General features: G+C 42.6%; 1 protein-coding gene across 4 annotated transcripts in view; it reads right to left on the reverse strand.

Moving 5' to 3' along the window:
* Positions 1–18086, reverse strand: part of foxn4 (forkhead box N4) — a 51017-nt gene extending 32931 nt beyond the window's left edge. For 2 of the 4 annotated variants that reach the window (XM_073065880.1, XM_073065877.1), the window contains exons 1-2: positions 17017–17434; positions 16392–16490 (exon numbers count right to left, since the gene is read on the reverse strand). In XM_073065880.1, coding sequence (XP_072921981.1) covers positions 16392–16477 — 86 coding nt within the window. In that variant the 5' untranslated portion in view covers positions 16478–16490; positions 17017–17434. Of the gene's footprint in view, positions 1–16124; positions 16204–16391; positions 16491–17016; positions 17435–18009 lie in introns of those variants that run through there. The other 2 variants (XM_073065879.1, XM_073065878.1) reach the window with 2 other exon arrangements.
* Between the last annotated feature and the right edge of the window lie 839 nt (positions 18087–18925).

Consider the following 18925-nt stretch of genomic DNA (forward strand, 5'->3'; position numbering starts at 1 on the left):
TGAAATCTTGGAGGGTAAGAAATAGAATGCTGGTACCTTGCAGCTGTGATTTTAATAAATATCAACCTCTTAATGTCATCATAATCATTGTTTTTCATTTATTGCTCCCAAGTAGTCTTCTTTCGCTTTCCATTAACACTCTCCTGAAAACAAAACTGATCTTCCCCCAGGACCTACTGTGGGACTATTCTATATCATTCTGTCTACAAGATTAAAAAGATAGTAAAATCAATATTCCAACCTAGTGCAACCACGTACAACCTTGCTCCTCTGCCATCATAGGCCTTAATCCTGCTGCCCCACTTCTGAACGAACTAAATGTGGATTGCAGCAGAAGAAAGAATCCAAAGTAGATTGGGAAGGTCTCAGATAGACCAATTCACTTCACCACACTGGGCAGAACCATGCAGAAAGGGGGAAGAACAGTTAAAAGGCTGTCATTCTATTCACAGTTATAATTAGATAGATAGATAGATAGATACTTTATTCATCCCCATGGGGAAATTCAACTTTTTTTTTCCAATGTCCCATACACTTGTTGTAGCAAAACTAATTACATACAATACTTAACTCAGTAAAAAAATATGATATGCATCTAAATCACTATCTCAAAAAGCATTAATAATAGCTTTTAAAAAGTTCTTAAGTCCTGGTTATTAAGTTCACTGGCTTCCTGAAGTTCAAAGTCAATTTATTGTCAAAATAGATATATGTCACCATATATAGCCTAGAGATTCATATAGTAACATGCACAATATGTACTTTATTAATAAATTGACTTTAGACTTTGAACTTCAGGAAGCCAATGAACTTAATTTGTTGTTCCACCATTAGCAGCCATGCTGAATCCTTATGTATGAAATCCACCTCTCCAGTCTCCTCTGACTCTTATATTTTATAATGCTCCATTGAACTTTAACTAAATGTTCTGATTTGGAGAGCAGGAAATCTCTCTTGAAAGCTACACTGAGACTGCTGTTGGAGCAACTGACAAAAGACAAGAACCAACTCTTGCAAAGTCTGCAGGAGCCTTACTACCTTCTCCACTCCTCATTTGTATGGGACTGAGCTGCCAATTCCTGGCATCTGTAAGGGCAAACAAATGATGGGGTTACTGTATAGTAACTTTCAAAGTAAAAACATAGAAACATAGAAAATAGGTGCAGGAGTAGGCCATTTGGCCCTTCGAGCCTGCACCGCCATTCAGTATGATCATGGCTGATCATCCAACTCAGAACCCTCTACCTGCTTTCTCTCCATACCCCCTGATCCTTTTAGCCACAAGGGCCATATCTAACTTCCTCTTAAATATAGCCAATGAACCGGCCTCAACTGTGTCCTGTGGCAGAGAATTCCACAGATTCACCACTCTCTGTGTGAAGAAGTTTTTCCTCATCTCAGTCCTAAAAGGCTTCCCCTTTATCCTTAAACTGTGACCCCTCATTCTGGACTTCCCCAACATTGGAAACAATCTTCCTGCATCTAGCCTGTCCAATCCCTTTAGAATTTTATACATTTCAATAAGATCCCCCCTCAATCTTCTAAATTCCAGTGAGTATAAGCCTAGTCGATCCAGTCTTTCTTCATATGAAAGTCCTGCCATCCCAGGAATCAATCTGGTAAACCTTCTCTGTACCCCCTCTATGGCAAGAATGTCTTTCCTCAGATTAGGGGACCAAAACTGCACACAATATTCTAGGTGTGGTCTCACCAAGGCCTTGTACAACTGCAATAGAACCTCCCTGCTCCTGTACTCAAATTCTTTTGCTATGAATGCCAACATACCATTTGCCTTTTTCACTGCCTGCTGTACCTGCATGCCCACCTTCAATGACTGGTGTACAATGACACCCAGGTCTCGGTACATCTCCCCATTTCCTAATCGGCCACCGTTCAGATAATAATCTGTTTTCCTGTTCTTGCAACCAAAATGGATAACCTCACATTTATCCACATTAAATTGCATCTGCCATGAATTGAATAAGTAGATTTAATATCAAAAGCAACATGCACAAAATGCTGGAGGAACTCAGCAGGTCAGGCAGCATCTATGGAAAAGAGTAAACAGTTTTCATTTTGGGCCGAGACCATTCTTCAGGACTGGAAAGGAAGGGGGAAGATGCCTAAACAAAAAGATGGGGAGATTCTTAATATCTTCTGTTAAGATTTATTAAGATACATGTTTATTAAGCAGGTGACAGGGTAGACTGGAAGTTTTACTACCATTACTGCTTGGTTAAGAGGGCATGTGCTACCACTGAAGGCTGGATAAACTTGGGTTGTTTACTCTGGAGTGCCGGAGGCTGAGGGGAGATCTGATAGAGGTTTACAAGATTATGAAAGGCATAGATAGAGTGGACAGAGAGTATCTGTTGCCCACGGTTGAAATATCTAAGACCGGAGGGCATACATTGAAGGTGAGAGGGGGTAGGGTAAGGGGGGATGTGAGGGGAAAGCCTGGAATGCACTGCCTGGTATGGTGGTGGAGGCAAATACATCAGTGGCTTTTCAGAGACATTCAGATAGGCATATGAATGTGAGGAAGTGGAGGGATAGGGACTTGGTGTAGGTAGGAGGATTAATGTTTGAGTGTTTTTGATTTACTCTTTAGCTGGTTTGGCACAATATTGAGGGCCAAATGTGCTGTAGTCTTCTATGTTCTATGTATGTTCTCTAAGATGACTGCACCAGCAGGCATTCAGATTCTATACGAACAAAGATCAATAGTACTTTCCCAATCCATCTGATTGACACAGGAAAACCTCAGGCAAATTTTTAATTTTCATGCAATAATATTATTCTGTAGATGGTTAATGACTTAAAAATAACAATTCCGTTGGCTTAGTTCTAGCCTGGACTCTGGAGTGTTAGGTTATCATTATGTAGTCACGGGTTATTAATGTCAGAGCAATAGGGAGGGAGTGAAGCACAAAAGATGCAGGAGGAGGAGAACTCTTCAAATCAAGTTCACACTCACATTCTCAGGAGCAGGTCCACTGTTGGAGTTTGTCCAGCAAGACCAGCATTCATTACACTTCCCTGCTGACCTCAGGAAGATGGTGGCTGGCCAGTGCCTGGTCTTCTACCAGACCTTTGAACAGTCACTGAATACTTAGCCTATTCACAACACAATGACGCTTCATTATTCCAGCATTACCTGTCAGTGCAAGCAGTAGATGCAATTCCCCAAAAGGAGATAGACTAAATGGAGTCATTTTCCAGAACAGGTCCCACACCATGAGGTTCAGGAATAGTTATTACCCTATCACCACCATGCTTCTGGACCATCATGGGTAACTGTGAACTACAAAGTACAGTCTAAAATCTACAGACTCTTTCATATTCTCAGCATGGTACTTATTTGCACAAATTATCTTCTTTGCACATTGATTGTTTGTCAGTCTTTGTTTATGTGTAGTTTTTTTTTTGCAAATTCCATTGTATTTCTTTATTTTCCTGTAAATTCCTGCAAGAAAATGAATCTCAAAGTACTATATGGCAACCTTGATAATAAATTTTCCTTTGACTTAGACTAACTCAACTATCTGCTAGCTGATGAACAGTGATAATAATTCACTCACATGGTCAACTTTAAGTCAATCCCCTTGTTGGTTATTTTGGACGAAATATTACCTGGGATGGCAGAAAAATGTCATAACTTAAAAAACCAACTTTCACATCTGTCTTCCTAACAAAAGCTTGGTAGACGAGGACTTACCTGGGTTGTGCTTTCCTCCACCATTCTAGAAGTCATTTTACCTGTCATCCTTGGGGATTCAGGGAGCTCCTCTCATCAGTTTGCCAGCTTTCACACTGTGATGGGTACCAGGCTGTTCTCCAACCCAAAGGGTCAAGGGTTCAAAGCAGACATTCCAATAACAGGAATCAATCTTACACTGAGATTCAAACGAAGATCCCTTGGAACGTTGATTGACCCAACCACTTGGCTAAGGAAATATCTCTTCCTAGCTTGATTTTCTCCTCAGGGAGTGTTCTACTGATAATACAGGACATTTCATTCATTCTTCAAGGCATCATGGAATACTGTATTGTTGATTGTTTCCCATCTGAGAATTGCTACTTTGCCACTATTATTCAAATTCAAAGTAGATTTATTATCAAAGTACGTATATGACACCATATACTACCCAGAGATTCATTTTCTTGCAGGCATTCACAGAACAAGAAATACAATAGAATCAATGAAAAACTACACACGAACCAAAACTGACAAACAGTCAATTTGCAAAAGAAGACAAACTGTTATTACGATCAAACCTGGAATCTCTCTTTTATTAACGGTTTAATTCCACACCATTCATTCATTATGTTCTGTGTTGTATGACATAGGCAATCATGGTCTTTCCATTACCATGATTGTTCTTGGCAAAATTTTTTAACAGAAGTGGTTTGCCATTGTCCTCTTCTGGGCAGTGTCTTTACATACACCAGCAAGTGATCATCAGAGGAGTTCCAAGGCTTTGCTCTTCAAATCTAAGTGCTGAATGAATTCCTGCATTTTACCTTGATACCTTAGCCCAGGAGATCTTGTTGACTCTGACTGTGAGTTGCAATTGAATTAATATTCAGACCGTAAGACACAGGAGCAAAATTGGCATATTCAGCCCATAGAGTGGCCCATGTACTGTATATTCCATTGATTAATGTCATCTTACATGTCTGTGTATGTCCAACAAACTCAACCCTCCACCAAGGCCTTCACTAGATCACTTCAATGTCCTTTGCTTAGGTAAGTGCCAAGTTAAAATCAAATACAAAAGACTAACCTAACCAAATTGCCTGTGGTTTTGATTTTTGAAACACAGACTGATGCCCACTAACACTGAGATGCTGACTGAAAGTGTAAATGAGAGGGGATAATGCAGCAAACGTTGCATTTCTGAGCCTGGCTTAGAATCCATTTGCATTGTAAGGGTGCTAGCTTCCTGCCTCTACACTCAGACTGAAATGAAACTGGGCCCTTTAAACAAAGACAGATGAGAGGTGTGGTCGGAGGTCACTCAGGACTGTCAACCAACATTATATAACAGTTCAAAGTACATTTTATCAAAATACATAATGTCACTGTGTACAATTGGAGACTCATTTGCTTGTGACCATGCTCAATAAATCTATAGAATAATAACCATAACAGAATCAATTAAAGACCACCAACTGGGGCATCCAAACAGAGTGCAGAAGACAACAAAAAAATAATCAAGCAATCAATTAATTAATTAATAAGCAAGTAAGCAAGCAAGCAATAAATATATTAAAAAAACATGAGATGAAGATCCCTTGAAAATTAATCCATAGGTTATGGGAACATTTCAATGATGGGGCAGGTGATGTTGAGTGAAGTTACCCCCTTCGGTGCAAGAACCTATTGGTTGAAGAATGGTAATTGTTCCTGAATCTGGTGGTGTGAGTCTTGAGGCTCTTGTACCTTCTTCCTGATGGCAGCAGTGAGAAGATAGCCACAAGATCTCAGGCATCACTAAAACTGTATCGGTGGCCAAGTCTGGATTAAGGTACACTGCATGTAAAAGCAAGAATGCTTGATTCCGATGCTGGATAAGGTCACTACCAATGACATCACCCAGTGTTAAGCTCACAGAAATAAAATGAGATAGACAATTGTACCAAGACACATAAAAGCAGAGGCAGCCAGATGAAGTACAGTGCACCATATTTTATAATTTCTAATACAGTAACTGAACATATTTACAGTTGTAAATGGACTAATGAACACTGAATAAACATTCAGTCTTCATTGGTGCACAGAAATTAACAACTTACAGAGAAGAAAAAAACTTCTGCAGGTGCCGGAAATCCAGAGCAACACACACAACATGCTGGAGGAGCTCAGCAAGTTAGGCTGCATTTATGGTGGGGAAGAAATAATCTATGTTTCAGACCAGAAATGTTGACAGCTTATTTCCATCCGTAAATGCAGCCCAGTTTGATGAGCGCCACTGGAATTTTGCACGTGTCAGTGCAGAGAGGGCACACAGCCACAGTAGCGAACTGTAATGCTCCAACTATTACCTTGACTATGAACTGGTCCCTCAAAATATTTTCTGTAAGTCAATAATGTCTGAATGATATTCAAGTGACATGGAGGCTTAGAAAACAGCATTGAAATTTTCAGGTGACACAAAATGTAGAAACAGCGCAAATAGTGAAGATGCTAGAATTTTCAGGCAGGCTGGTGGACCAGATGAGATTTGACTGCAGAAAGGAGGAGATAATACATTTGGGTTGGAAGGAATGGTGAAAGGAAATATATGCTGAATATCAGTGTTAAAGGAGAACACTAAAGGTTGTTCATGCAGAACTCTTTCATGGCAATTAATGAATGACTAAGGAGCATGATCTTCACAAATTAACGTGTAAGGTGAAAAATCCATATGTTTATGCTATTGCCCGAGTAAAACATGTTTGGCCCAAATTGGAGAAACATACAGTACTCAATTCTGGGAATGTGAAGGCTTTAGGTAGGGTACAAAGATCTTTATGAGAGGGTATTCCAAAAATGTGGAATTATTATTGCATTGATAGTCTGGAGAATCTGGGACTGTCCTTCAAAGGGTGGGGGAGTCTAAAAAGCAATGTGATAGTTTAAAACCAAGAATGGTCTAGATAGCAAAGATTAAGACAGAGGTACTTTACAGAAGGGGAAAGAGGGTACAGATTTAAGGCAAAGAAACCAGAAGTAACACCAGGAAAACCCTTTTAAGCATTGAGTGGTGAGGAAAAAGAATCAAATCTTTGATAGGCTGGTGGATATAAATTCAATAATGGATCTTCAGGCAGAATTGGGGAAATACTTGGTGGGAATAGGGCATGGGAGAAAGTAGAGAGAATAATTAATCTCTTTGGGTATTCAAACTCAGCCTGACCACTGTATAACAAAGCCTGGGTACTTGGAATTTTTACCGTACCTGACCTGGTGGCAGGGAAATAAACACACATTTTGCAACACTAATATTACTGTTGGTTAGGGCCCACCATATTGATGCATTCAGTACAAAGGAATGCCGGTGGCTATACTTCATTAAGAATCAGAACCAGAATCAGGTTTAATATCGTTGGCATATATCGCAAAATTGTTGTTATGTGGCAGCAGTACAATGCAACAGATAATAATACGAATACGATTACTATTGTAAATTACAGTAAGCAATATATATCTAAAAAGTCAAATTAAATAGATAGTGCAAAAGGAAAAAGAAGTAGTGAGGTAGTTCATGGGTTCAACGTTTGAGGAAATTTGGTATGTCACCAATAAGTCTAACAGAGTTCTACAGATGTTAGCGTGGAGAACATTCAGACTGGCTGTATCACCGTCTGGGATGGAGGCACCAATGCACAGCATCAGAAAATGCTTCAGAGGGTTGTAAACTTAGCCAGCTCCACCACGGACACAAGCCTCCCCACTATTGTGAATAACTTCAAAGGGCAATGCCTCATGAAAGCACTTTATAGGTATATATGTATTTATTATTGCGACTTCTAGTAATTTGTTATGCCTGTACTGTACTGTGACCCTAAACCTGATTCTGACATCTGCAGCAATACTAAGCAAGTCATCCTGATCGAGATCAATTATTGAGTCGATCACTACAGCCTGCTCTGACTCTGAACCCATAACCAACACCACTGGATCCCATCTGCCTTGTGAGCGAGCCTGAATCGAAACTGCATGGCACTCTGAAACAGCCAATAGTCAACATCAAAGTCAAGTTTACTGTCAAATGCACAGGTACACACATGCACAGATGCACACATGCACAGGCGGACACATGCACAGGCGGACACATGCACAGGCGGACACATGCACAGGCGGACTCATGCACGGGTACACACATGCACAGGCGCACACATGCACAGGCGCACACATGCACAGGCGCACACATGCACAGGCGGACACATGCACAGGCGGACACATGCACAGGCGGACTCATGCACGGGTACACACATGCACAGGTGCAATGAAAAACTGACCTGCAATGACATCACAAACACATGGCATCAGATAAGCAGCGTTCACAAGCATTCACATAAACTATACACAATAGGTCATGGAATGTTTACAGACAGAATTAAATAAAACAAATCATATCAGAGCATTTGTAATTGTAAATCTGGATTCAATCACTTGTCTACAATTCACATTTGCACAGCGTCTTTGGCAAATGGCCCATATTTGCCTTGCAGCAGTGTGTGTCTAACTGACTGGCTGCCATCACTAAGACAGAGGATCAGTGGAAATCCCTTTTCTGCTGCTAAAGGAAGGCTGTATAACTGTGGCCCACATCCGTTAGAGACTATCCCTCCCCAACCAAGGGGATTCTTGACACCAGTAATAGGTAAGAAAAAGAGAATTCATTGTAATTTAACTTCAGGACAAAAGAGCAATTTTTATTTGCTTACAGTCATTTCCTTTGGTTGCAGGTACAGTATAAAGGCACAGCCTCTCCATTCAAATGGTTGTGAGTTACAAATTTCTTTCTGGCCGTCCATTTGTCGTTAATTATGTAAATGTTCTTATGCCAGGATCAGAGACTGCACAGAAACAAAAGACTGATTCATCTGAGAGAGGGGTTTTAGAGTGGTGAGGTTTAAAGTCAGAAGAGTAGACATCGGAGTTAAAGAATGGAAACTAAACAAAAGATACTGATTTCTGTATGAAGCAAGATACAAATCAGGGACTTTAAGAAGCCCACTCTTCCCAAAGGTGCTGCCATGTTCTCAAACTCTTCACTGTACCTCTGTAATCTTCTACTTGTCACTTACTATTCTTCTGTGCTTCTTCAGATTGCAGTACAGCCTTCGCACCACTCTGCTCTTTTGTGCTTTTGGTATTCATTATTGTATTTATTCTTACCATGTGTGCTTGTTGAACCGATTGAGACAGTTTGTGATGGCTACTCGTAGCACTGGACCTAGACTTCCGAGGTAGAGAGAGTGGAACTCCCCCAGTGCAACGGCTCTTCCATTTAAAAACTCTCCCGCACAGGTCTCCTGTCATTGTTGGACACGACGGACAACCACCTTCCGTCCTTCGAGCAATGCCACCCAGCAACCCATGATTGAACCCTAGCCTAATCACGAAACAATTTACAAAGACCAATTAATCTACTAACTGGTACATCTTTGTCAGTGGGAGGAAACCAGAGAACCCAGAGGAAACCCACACGGTCATGGGGAGAACATATAAACTCCTTACAGACAGCAGCGGGAACTGAACCTGGGTCACTGGTATGCTACAGTGTTATGGTAACCACTACACTACCATGCTGCAGACAAGGAATTTCATGGCATCCTGGTGCATATGACATTAAGCTAATAGAACATAGAACACTGCAGCTCAGACTTTATCCAAGCTTTTAACTTTCTCTGAAATCACCAAACCTTCCCTCCTACATATCCCTCCATTTTCTATCATCCAAATGCCTACCTAAGAGTTAACACTCCTAATGTATCTGCCTCTACCATCACCCCTGCCACCACTCGCTGGGCAAAGAAATTGTCTCTGACATTACCACTTACACTTTCCTCCAATCACATTAAATTTATGTCCCCTTGTATTAGCCACTTCTGCCCTGGGGAAAGGTCTCTGGCTGTCCACTCGATCTATGCCTCTTTTCACCTTGTACACCTCTCATCCTCCTTCACTCCAAAGAGAAAAGCCCGAGCTCAGTCAACCTATCTTCATAAAACATGCCCTAATCTAATATGAACAAAATATTTTTTCATATGCCCTGTAAAATTTAGGTAGTAGCATGGGCTCTCTGCTACCACTGCTGTGCCATCAAATGCTTCTCATGTTAACCCTTGCATTCCCAGGTTGTTCCTGTGAACTTGTTATTCTAGACCTTCTCCAATCCTTTCTTAGATAAGGACCCATAACTGCTCACAGCACTCCAAAACACAAGAGATTCTGCAGATGCTGGAAATCCAGAGTAACACACACAAAATGCTGGAGGAACTCAGCAGGTCAGGCAGCATCCATGGAGGGGGATAAATAGTCGATGTTTTGGGCCAAGGACCTTCTTCAGAACTGGAAAGGAAGGGGGAGATGCCAGAAAAAACTGTGGGGGGGAGGGGGGAAGAGGATAGCTAGAAGGTGATATGTGAAACCAGGTGGGTAGGAAAGGTAAAGGGCTGGAGAGGAATCTGACAGGAGAGAAAAGTGGACCATGGGAGAAAGGGAAGGAGGAGGGGACCTAAGGGGAGGTAACTGGTAGGCTAGAAGAAGTAAGGGGCAGGGGGGGGGAATAGAAGACAGAAGAGGGAGGGAAAAAGATTACCAAAAAGAGAAATCTATGTTCATGCCATCAGGTTGGAGGCTACCCGGATGGAATATGAGGTGTTGCTTCTCCATTGTGAGAGTGGCTTCTCTGTGACAAAAAGAGGCACCCAGGTCAGAATGGGAATGGGCATCGGAATCAAAATACCTGTAGTTGGCCACTGGGAAATTTCACTTTTGGTGGATGGAGTGGAGATCTCGACAAAGTGGTCCCTAATTTATGTCAGGTCTCAGTGGTACAGCAGGCCACATTGGGAGCACCGGATACAATAGACAACCCCTAACAGATCCTCAAGTGAAGTGTTGCCTCACCTGGAAGGACTGTTTGAGGCCCTGAATCGAGGTAAGGGTAAGTGTAGTATTTCTGTCACTTGCAGGGGTATGTGCCAGGAGGGAGACTAGTGGAGAGGGACAAATAGGGTTAGGGTTATGCCCTTTCATATTAGCCATTTCTGGGAAAAAGGGAATAGCTGTTCACTCTATCCATGCCTCTTATCATCTCATACACCTCTACCGTCACCTTCCATCCTCCTTTGCTCCAAAGAAAAAAGCCCTAACTCACTCAAACTTTATTCAAAGTACTTTGATTGATGGTTGAAGTCAGGCAAGAATTGAGATTGTGGTTATTCTCACCCCCACCCCCGCCCACACCCCACTATGAAACGCCGGAGCCAGAAGCCCAATTATTTATCAGACCCTGTAGTCATAATTTTCAGAAGAACCTAAATGGCCTACAGTTTGTAAAGGGGTTCATGTATGGAGGGATCACTGAATGGGATCAGAAAAACCTGCCAAAGGTTGTAAATTCAGCAAGATCCATCATGGGCTCTAGCCTCCCCACCATGGAGGACACCTCCAAAAGGTGATGCCTCAAAAAGGCAACATCACCCAGGACATGCCCTCATCTCATTACTACCATCACAGAAGAGGTACCAGAGCCTGAAGACACATACTCCATGTTTTAGGAACAGCTTCTTCACTGCCATCAGATTTCTGAATGGACAATTAATCTATGAACGCTATCTCTATTTTCACTCTCGTTTTGCACTAGCTACTTAATTTATACACACACACACCCACGTTTCTTATTAAAATGTATAGTATATTTGGCTTATGGCCACAACAAATTTCACGACATACACTAGAAAATCTGCAGATGCTGGAAATCCAAAGCAATGCACGCAAAATACTGGAGAAACGCAGCAGGCCAAGCAGCATCTATGGAAAAGAGTAAGAGTCGACATTTCGGGCCAAGACCCTTCATCAGGTGACCAACTATCAGTCCTGATGAAGGGTCTCAGCCCGAAAGATTGACTGTTTAATCTTTTCCATAGATGCTACCCAGCCTGTTAAATTTCATGACATACCGTATATCAAATGATATTAAATTTGATTGTGATTCTGATGTGGCATGTCTAACTTTCTGCTGCTTTTATCCGGGTGCAGACCTGAACGTGATGCTCCTTGCTCCTCGTCGTGCTTCCAATAAACAGCAAGGGTAAAAATCACTCACTATTTCTAACCGAGGTCAATTTGATGGCAAAAGTAGTAAAGAATTATGATCAAAGGTAATATTTTGTAAAAGATCTTCTTTGGGGATGAGCATAACAGCAACAGTATAGCAAGTGCTGCTGGCCCATCGGTGAAGTAGCCCGTCTGAGAGCACTGGTCACGGCAGACAGCATGCAGAGCCTTAACTGACATATGCAAAGGGACAATCATTGCTGGAAATACTTCAATCATCACAGTAATCCCACTTCCTTACAAGTCTGGACTTGGTCAATTCTTTGATCTGAGTCCTTTGATACTGCAAAAACCACTTAAACAGAAATATTCACTTACAAGGGACTTAATGATAATTCTTTGTATTGGCTTCATATTGGAAGGAAATGGCTGGGTTACATGTCATGTCTCGCTCTGACCATATTTAACTGGACGATGCAGGCCACTGGATGAAACAACAGAGAAAACACTCCCCCCTCTCACGATGAGTGCTTTCAGAACCTCCGGTACATGAGCACATGGCAAGTGGAGAGCTGCCTTTTAGCATTAAATGAAACCCAACTTCAGTGACCTTTAAATGTGCGCATAAGCACAAAAAGCAGTGGAATTAATTTATTCTGAGCATGTTGTATCTCTGCCTGCATTTGCGCTTGTCTCAGTGCAAGGCTCTTCACACACCATCAGCACTAAATCCATTGCTCCCAACACATCCTCCCACCCAAAATGGTCCTATCCCTCCTTAGAAACAGCATTGCAGCATTTTACCATAAGGCCATAAGACATAGGAGCAGAATTAGGCCATTTGGCCCATCGAGTCTGCTCCAACATGTTTCCTCATAGCCCCAATCTTCCTGAATCTCTTCATGCCCTGACCAATCAAGAATCTATCCACCTCTGCCTTAAATATACATAAAGACTTGGCATCCACAGCTGACTGTGGCAAAGAATTCCACAGATTCACCACTCTCTGGATAAAGAAATTCCTCCTCATCTGTGTTCTGAAGCTGTGTCCTCTAGTGTTAAACTCTCCCACCATAGGAAACATCCTCTCCACATCCATTCTATCAAGGCTTTTCATCAATAGATCACCCCTCATTCTTCTGAATTCCAGTGAATACAGACCCAGAGCCATCAAACACCTTTCATATGACAAGCTGTTCAAACCTGGAATAATTTTCATGAACTTCCCTTGAACCCTCTCCAGTTTCAGTACATCCTTTCTAAGATAACGGGCCCAAAACTGCTCACAATATTCCAAGTGAGACCTCACCAGTGCTTTATAAAGACTCAATACTTCATCTTTGCTTTTATATTCAAGTCTTTTTGAAATTAATGCTAACATTGTATTTGCTTTCCTCAGCATGGACTTAACTTGTAAATTAGCCTTTAGGGAATCCTGCACAAGCATTCCCAAGTCCCCTTGCACCTCAATGTTTTGTAGTTTCTCTCCATTTAGAAAATAGTCAACCATTTCATTTCTTCTACCAAAGTGCATGACCATATACTTCCTGACACTGTATACTTCTGCAATTTCTTTGCCCATTCTCCTAATTTAAGTCCTTCTGTTGCTTCTCTACTTCAAAACTCCCTGTTCCTCCACCTAGCTTCATATCATTTGCAAGCTTTGCAACAAAGCCATCAATTCCATCATCCAAATCATTGACATATAATATAAAAAGAATGAGTCCTAGAATAGACCCCTGTGGAACACCACTAGTTACTGGCAGCCAATCAGAAAAGGCTCCCTTTATTCCCACTCTTTGCCTTCTGGCAATCAGTCACTGCTTTACCATGCTAGAATCTTTCCTGTAATACCATGGGCTCATAGGTTGTTAACCAGCCTCGTTTGGCACCTTGTCAAAGGCCTTCTGAAAATCCAAGGACACAACATCCACTGATTCTCCTTTGTCTATCCTGCTTGCTATTTCTTCAAAGAATTCCAACAGATTTGTCAGGCAAGATTTCCCTCGAGGAAGCCATGCTGACTTTGGCCTATTTTATCATGTGCCTCCAAGTACCCCAAAACCACATTATTAACAAGCAATTCCAACATCTTCCCAACCACTGAGGTCAGACCAACTGGCCTATAGTTTCCTTTCTTCTGCCTCTCTTCCTTCTTGAAGAGTGGAGTAACATTTGCAATTCTCCAGTCTTCTGGAACCATTCCAGACTCTAGTGATCCTTGAGGGATCATTACTAATGCCTCTACAATCTCTTCAGCCACCTCTTTCAGAGCCCTGGGATGTACACCATCTATTCCAAGTGAGTTATCAAACTTCAGACCTTTCAGTTTCCCAAGAACTTTCTCCCTAGTAATGATAACTTCACACACTTCATGACTCCTGACAACTGGAACTTCCACCATATTGCTAGTGTCTTCCACAGTGAAGACTGATGCATAATACTGATTCAGTTCATCTGCCATTTCCTCGACCCCCTTTACTACCTCTCCCGATTGTTTTCAAGTGGTCCTATATCCACTCTCACCTCCCTTTTACACTTTATGTATCTGAAGAAACTTTTGGTATCCTCTTTAATGTTTAAAAGTAACATTGCAAATTCCTGCAGGGGAGTCTTTAAAAAATGAGATCCTTGTGTTGTTCCAGCCTGGCAAAGGCACCACACAGGCCACCTGAGAATACCACACTGTAGTGAGTGGTTTACAGTATACACCCCAATAAACTTTGGTCCGTTCTTGGCATTGGAGAGGGTCTAGAGGAGTTTGATGAGAATGATTCTGGGATTAAAAGAGTTAACATATGAGGAGCATTTAATGGTTCTAGGCCTGTATGGCTGGAGTAAGAAGAATGAGGCGGGATCTCATTGAAACCAGTCGAATATTGAAAGGCCTAGACAGAGTGACTGTGGCGAGGATATTTCTTGTAGCGGGAGAGTCTAGAGCCAGAGGGCACAAACTCCGAATACAAGATTGTCCATTTAGAACAGAGATGAGGAGGTAATTCTTTATCCACAAGATGGTGAATCTGTGGACTTCGTTGCCACGGTCGCCTGTGGAAGCCAAGTCATTGGGAATATTTAAAGCAGAGGTTAATAGGTTATTGATTAGTCAGGTCATCAAAGGCTACGGAAAGAAGGGAAGAGAACGGTGCTGAGGGATAATAAATCAGCATGATGAAATGGTGGAACAGACTCGATAGGCTGAATGGCTTAATCCTTCTCCTATGTCTTATGGTCTTATTTTGAATGCACCTAATTATTTTCGAGACACACGTATGAAACAACACGAAATGAAGATAATTGGTGCAGACCTCTGTTGAAATTCAGATACCTCCCGTCTTTCTTTCCCTGTATCCTGTCAGTAAATCACTGTGCCGCAAGACTGGCCTCAGTACAAGGAAATGTTTAAAATAACAATTATTTCAGCCATTGAAATGTGAAATATCAAACCTTCATTTACCTATTGAGTCATTGTGTAAAGATTCCTCAAAGCACATTACAAAATCAATTATTTAAGATTCGTTAAATTGATATATTGGACCTTCAGTCCAATTCAGTCCATTCACAACCAGATGTTCGATGCTACATTAATCTTCCTATTTGTCAGGAAAACACGGGGAAACAACTGGTTCGCTTTCTTTCACGAGCAAGCGCTCAAGGAATGGGCCGAATGGTCTCTTCTTTGCACCCAGTTTGTCAATTAGGCGGTGTTTGTTGAGACGAGAGACCATTCGCCCATTTGACTGATGCACTTTAACACCTGCCTCAACTATTGATGACCGAACTGACTTGCAAACCGCCCATCCCAACCCAAACGAAACCCTTGCTAAAGCTGCAGCTTCTCCCCGGTGCTGCTGTGCAGTGCGAGGCAAAACATCTGTAAAATGGGGTCCACCCTCCGACCACCCAAACACCTTTCACCCAGCAAGTGTGCGGATGACCCCGGCCTCTGTCACCTTCCCTTTCAAAGTGGCAGATAAAGAAGAGACTTTAATCAAGGCATCACGGGGCAGCGGGGCTTCCAGTTGCACCTACCCGGGGCAGCTAACTGACAGCGGCACGGTCGCCTGCACCATCCGGTGACACACAGACAAACTCCCAAACAATGACGAAGCCATCCAGCACACGATTATCCCGGTCCATTCCTTCCCCACACGAGTCCACTGCGGCTAAAAGTTACAAGCTTTTCAGAAAGTGCACTGTCCCTTCACAGTGTAAAGCGAGCAGGACTATGAGCTACTGCAGTTACAGCGGGAAAGGAGGGGCGGGGCGACAGACTTAGATACACTTTGTGTTGGGATCTGGTGTCACAATACACCGTTCGACAATAAAAGTTCAAGTTAAATACCTTAGAATTAAGAAGGCGGGCGCTTGTCCCATTGCACTTGCGCCGTCCATCTCAAGGTGCAATAATTTCTGTTTAAATTCTAGAAATATAAATTCAATCATCCTCAACATCACTCTTAACTCCTTTCTCCTTTCGGACAAGGCATTAAAACACGAGTTAGCTTGCGTACGCAATCAATTCTATTCAGGAGAGGAAAAAAACGTCCTCTGGTTTCTCAGCCTTCCCGTTCGCTTCACGTTCTCCCCTCCAAAAAGGAGCCTTTCTTACCTGTACTCCTGGGCTGGATGGTGAGGATTGTGCTCTGATGTCCTTAGAATCCCTGACATTTCCGATCTGATCTCGTTTTCTATCATCTCCTTCCAGCCACTAAAGGATGCACACACAGACACACATAGACAGAGAGAATATTGTGGTTTTGCCAGCCATCTGTAGGGGTTTAACTTGTAGCTATCCAACACTTCAGGAGAAGCTCAACGCCGGCCCCAAACACACTCACGGATAAAATGAAACCCATGCCGTCAACCCCAGCAACAATAGTTCCCGCAACACTGTAATAAATGGGTATCATTAAAGCTCTCTCACTTGTTTGTGTATTGGTAATTACTTTATGTTCTAAATATTGCAAAGACGGTGTCTGCACAGGTAGAGTCTTCCAAATAGCCCAAAACAAAATGCACTAAACAGCCATTATTTTTCCAAAGCATTAATATTTTACAGGAGAATCTGGTTAATAATTAGCTGCTAGGATTTGTTCAGCATCGTACATAAATGCATCCTAAAGTTTAGCACAGCATTTAGAAATAAGACCTGCGCATCGCTCAATTAAAACGCTTCTGCATCATCAGAGATTTGTTTGTTCTGTGTCAGAAAGTTACTGAAGAAATGCCTGTACCTGATGAGATTTTCCTATTGCTCCGATCTCCTGTTTGAATTTTTGAATCTACACAAACGGTTTTTAAATTTCCCGGCTCTGGCAGGCAGCCCTTCTGACGCATGCGCGCTGCCCGGAGGTGATTGGGGGAGGGGGGAGGAAGGAGAAATCGATTTGTCGAATCGGCGAGAGATTTACGATCAATTCCAAGGCTGCTTGCACCTGCTGCTACATTTCCACCTTTAGACTGGTCAGGGGCTGCAGGACGGCAGCGCTGCTCGTTCACAGGAGGAGGCCGGAAAGATACAGACCAAACTCTTAGCTCAACAATAACTTCAAACAAAAGTTATCGCCAAGTTACAAACTTCTTTGGATTTGTGTTCCAGCGAGCTTATACCGATGCTGTAAGCCTTGCGCCTGAAATTAAAATATTATACATATATAGACTGAAAATAAAATGTGTAAATCTATTTTCTTCCAAAACGATATCCTTGTTCCCTCTAAGTTTTAGAATGTCTGGTGCAGGAAGTTTGCTCTCTCCCTGGTCCTGGAACGGCCTCTCTCTCTCTCTCGTCTCTCTTGACAGCGGTGATTGAAAGAAACCGTTGGGCCGGTATTCTTTCACCCACGGGCTCGTGTTGAGGGTGCAACCCCGCCTCCCACCCTCTGCTCCCCCGCCACTCTGCCCGCGCCTCCGCCCGGCTCCCAGTGGCTTCGCGGGAAAAGCGGCGGGAGTGGCGCGGCCCTCCTGAATCTCGGGGGCTGGGAGACCCGCGAACGCGCGTGTGTGTGTGTGTCTGCCTGTCTGTGGGGTACGGGGTTGAGTAAAGGGGGAGAGAGAGAACAGCGCTATTAATTTACACAATGCTCTCGGCTCTCCGGAACCTCTTTCTCAAAGATCAACAGGCGAATTCGGTTACTGTAAATGAACTCAGGATTAAGATATATTTTCTTTAAATTCTAAACGATGCATTCTTTTTGTGTTTGCAATAATTCTACTTCAATTATACCTACATTTTAAAAAAATTCTTGATCTAAGCAGACCTCGTACTTCAACTGCTAAAGACCAGCACCCACAAACTTTTCTCGGTGGCGGTTCCCAGCTGGCTCGGTAAATACCTGACTAGCTTTGTGATGTACATAAGTTCAAAGGTTCCTCTCCACGCCCCCCCCCCCCCCCCGCCATATCCTCTCGCTTTCCTCTTAGGAAGGAATTAAATCACGTTCTGGGGCACAGGTCTACACTCATGAGCTCAGGCATTTGATGGAGGGTGATGTGTGTCTGTGGGTAGGGGATGGAATGGGCGGTAGGTGAAAGGGAAAAGGAACCTGCTCTTTCCCGTGGCGTTTAGTCAATTCCTGAGCTGCTCCACCTCATTATCTCGGTTCTTTCGCCTCCTCACCTAGAGAGCAGTCTTGTGGGATTCCACAGTTACACAGCAGCTGAGAAGGTGCCCCCCTCCTCCATCTGTCTTTCACAGTCTCAAAATCTCTACAACTCTGCAATCCAATGAGATATTAGAAGATTAGCATATACTGTAGATGAGCAAATAATACTAACATTAGGTTAAAGTGAAGAATAAAGGGGTTTTATTAAGAATATAGAAAGAGGTGACATAGGGAAGTACTGAAACTGGAGATGGTTCAAATGAGGTTCACAAAAATAATTCTGGGACTGAAAGACTTGTCATATGAGGAGCATTTGATGGCTCTGGGCCTGTACTCATTGGAATTCAGAAGAATAAGGGGTGACTTCATTGAAACCTATCACGTGTTAAAAGGCCCGGATAACGTGGATGTGGAGGTGATGGTGGGAGAGTCAGAGCAGAGGACACAACCTCAATAGAAGGATGTCCTTTTAGAATTGGCGATGAGGAAGAATTTCTTTAGCTGGAGAGTGGTGAATCTGTAAATTTTTTTGCCACTGGTG

The sequence above is a fragment of the Hemitrygon akajei genome, chromosome 14 (assembly GCF_048418815.1).
Source record: "Hemitrygon akajei chromosome 14, sHemAka1.3, whole genome shotgun sequence".
Classification (NCBI taxonomy): Eukaryota; Metazoa; Chordata; class Chondrichthyes; order Myliobatiformes; family Dasyatidae; genus Hemitrygon; species Hemitrygon akajei.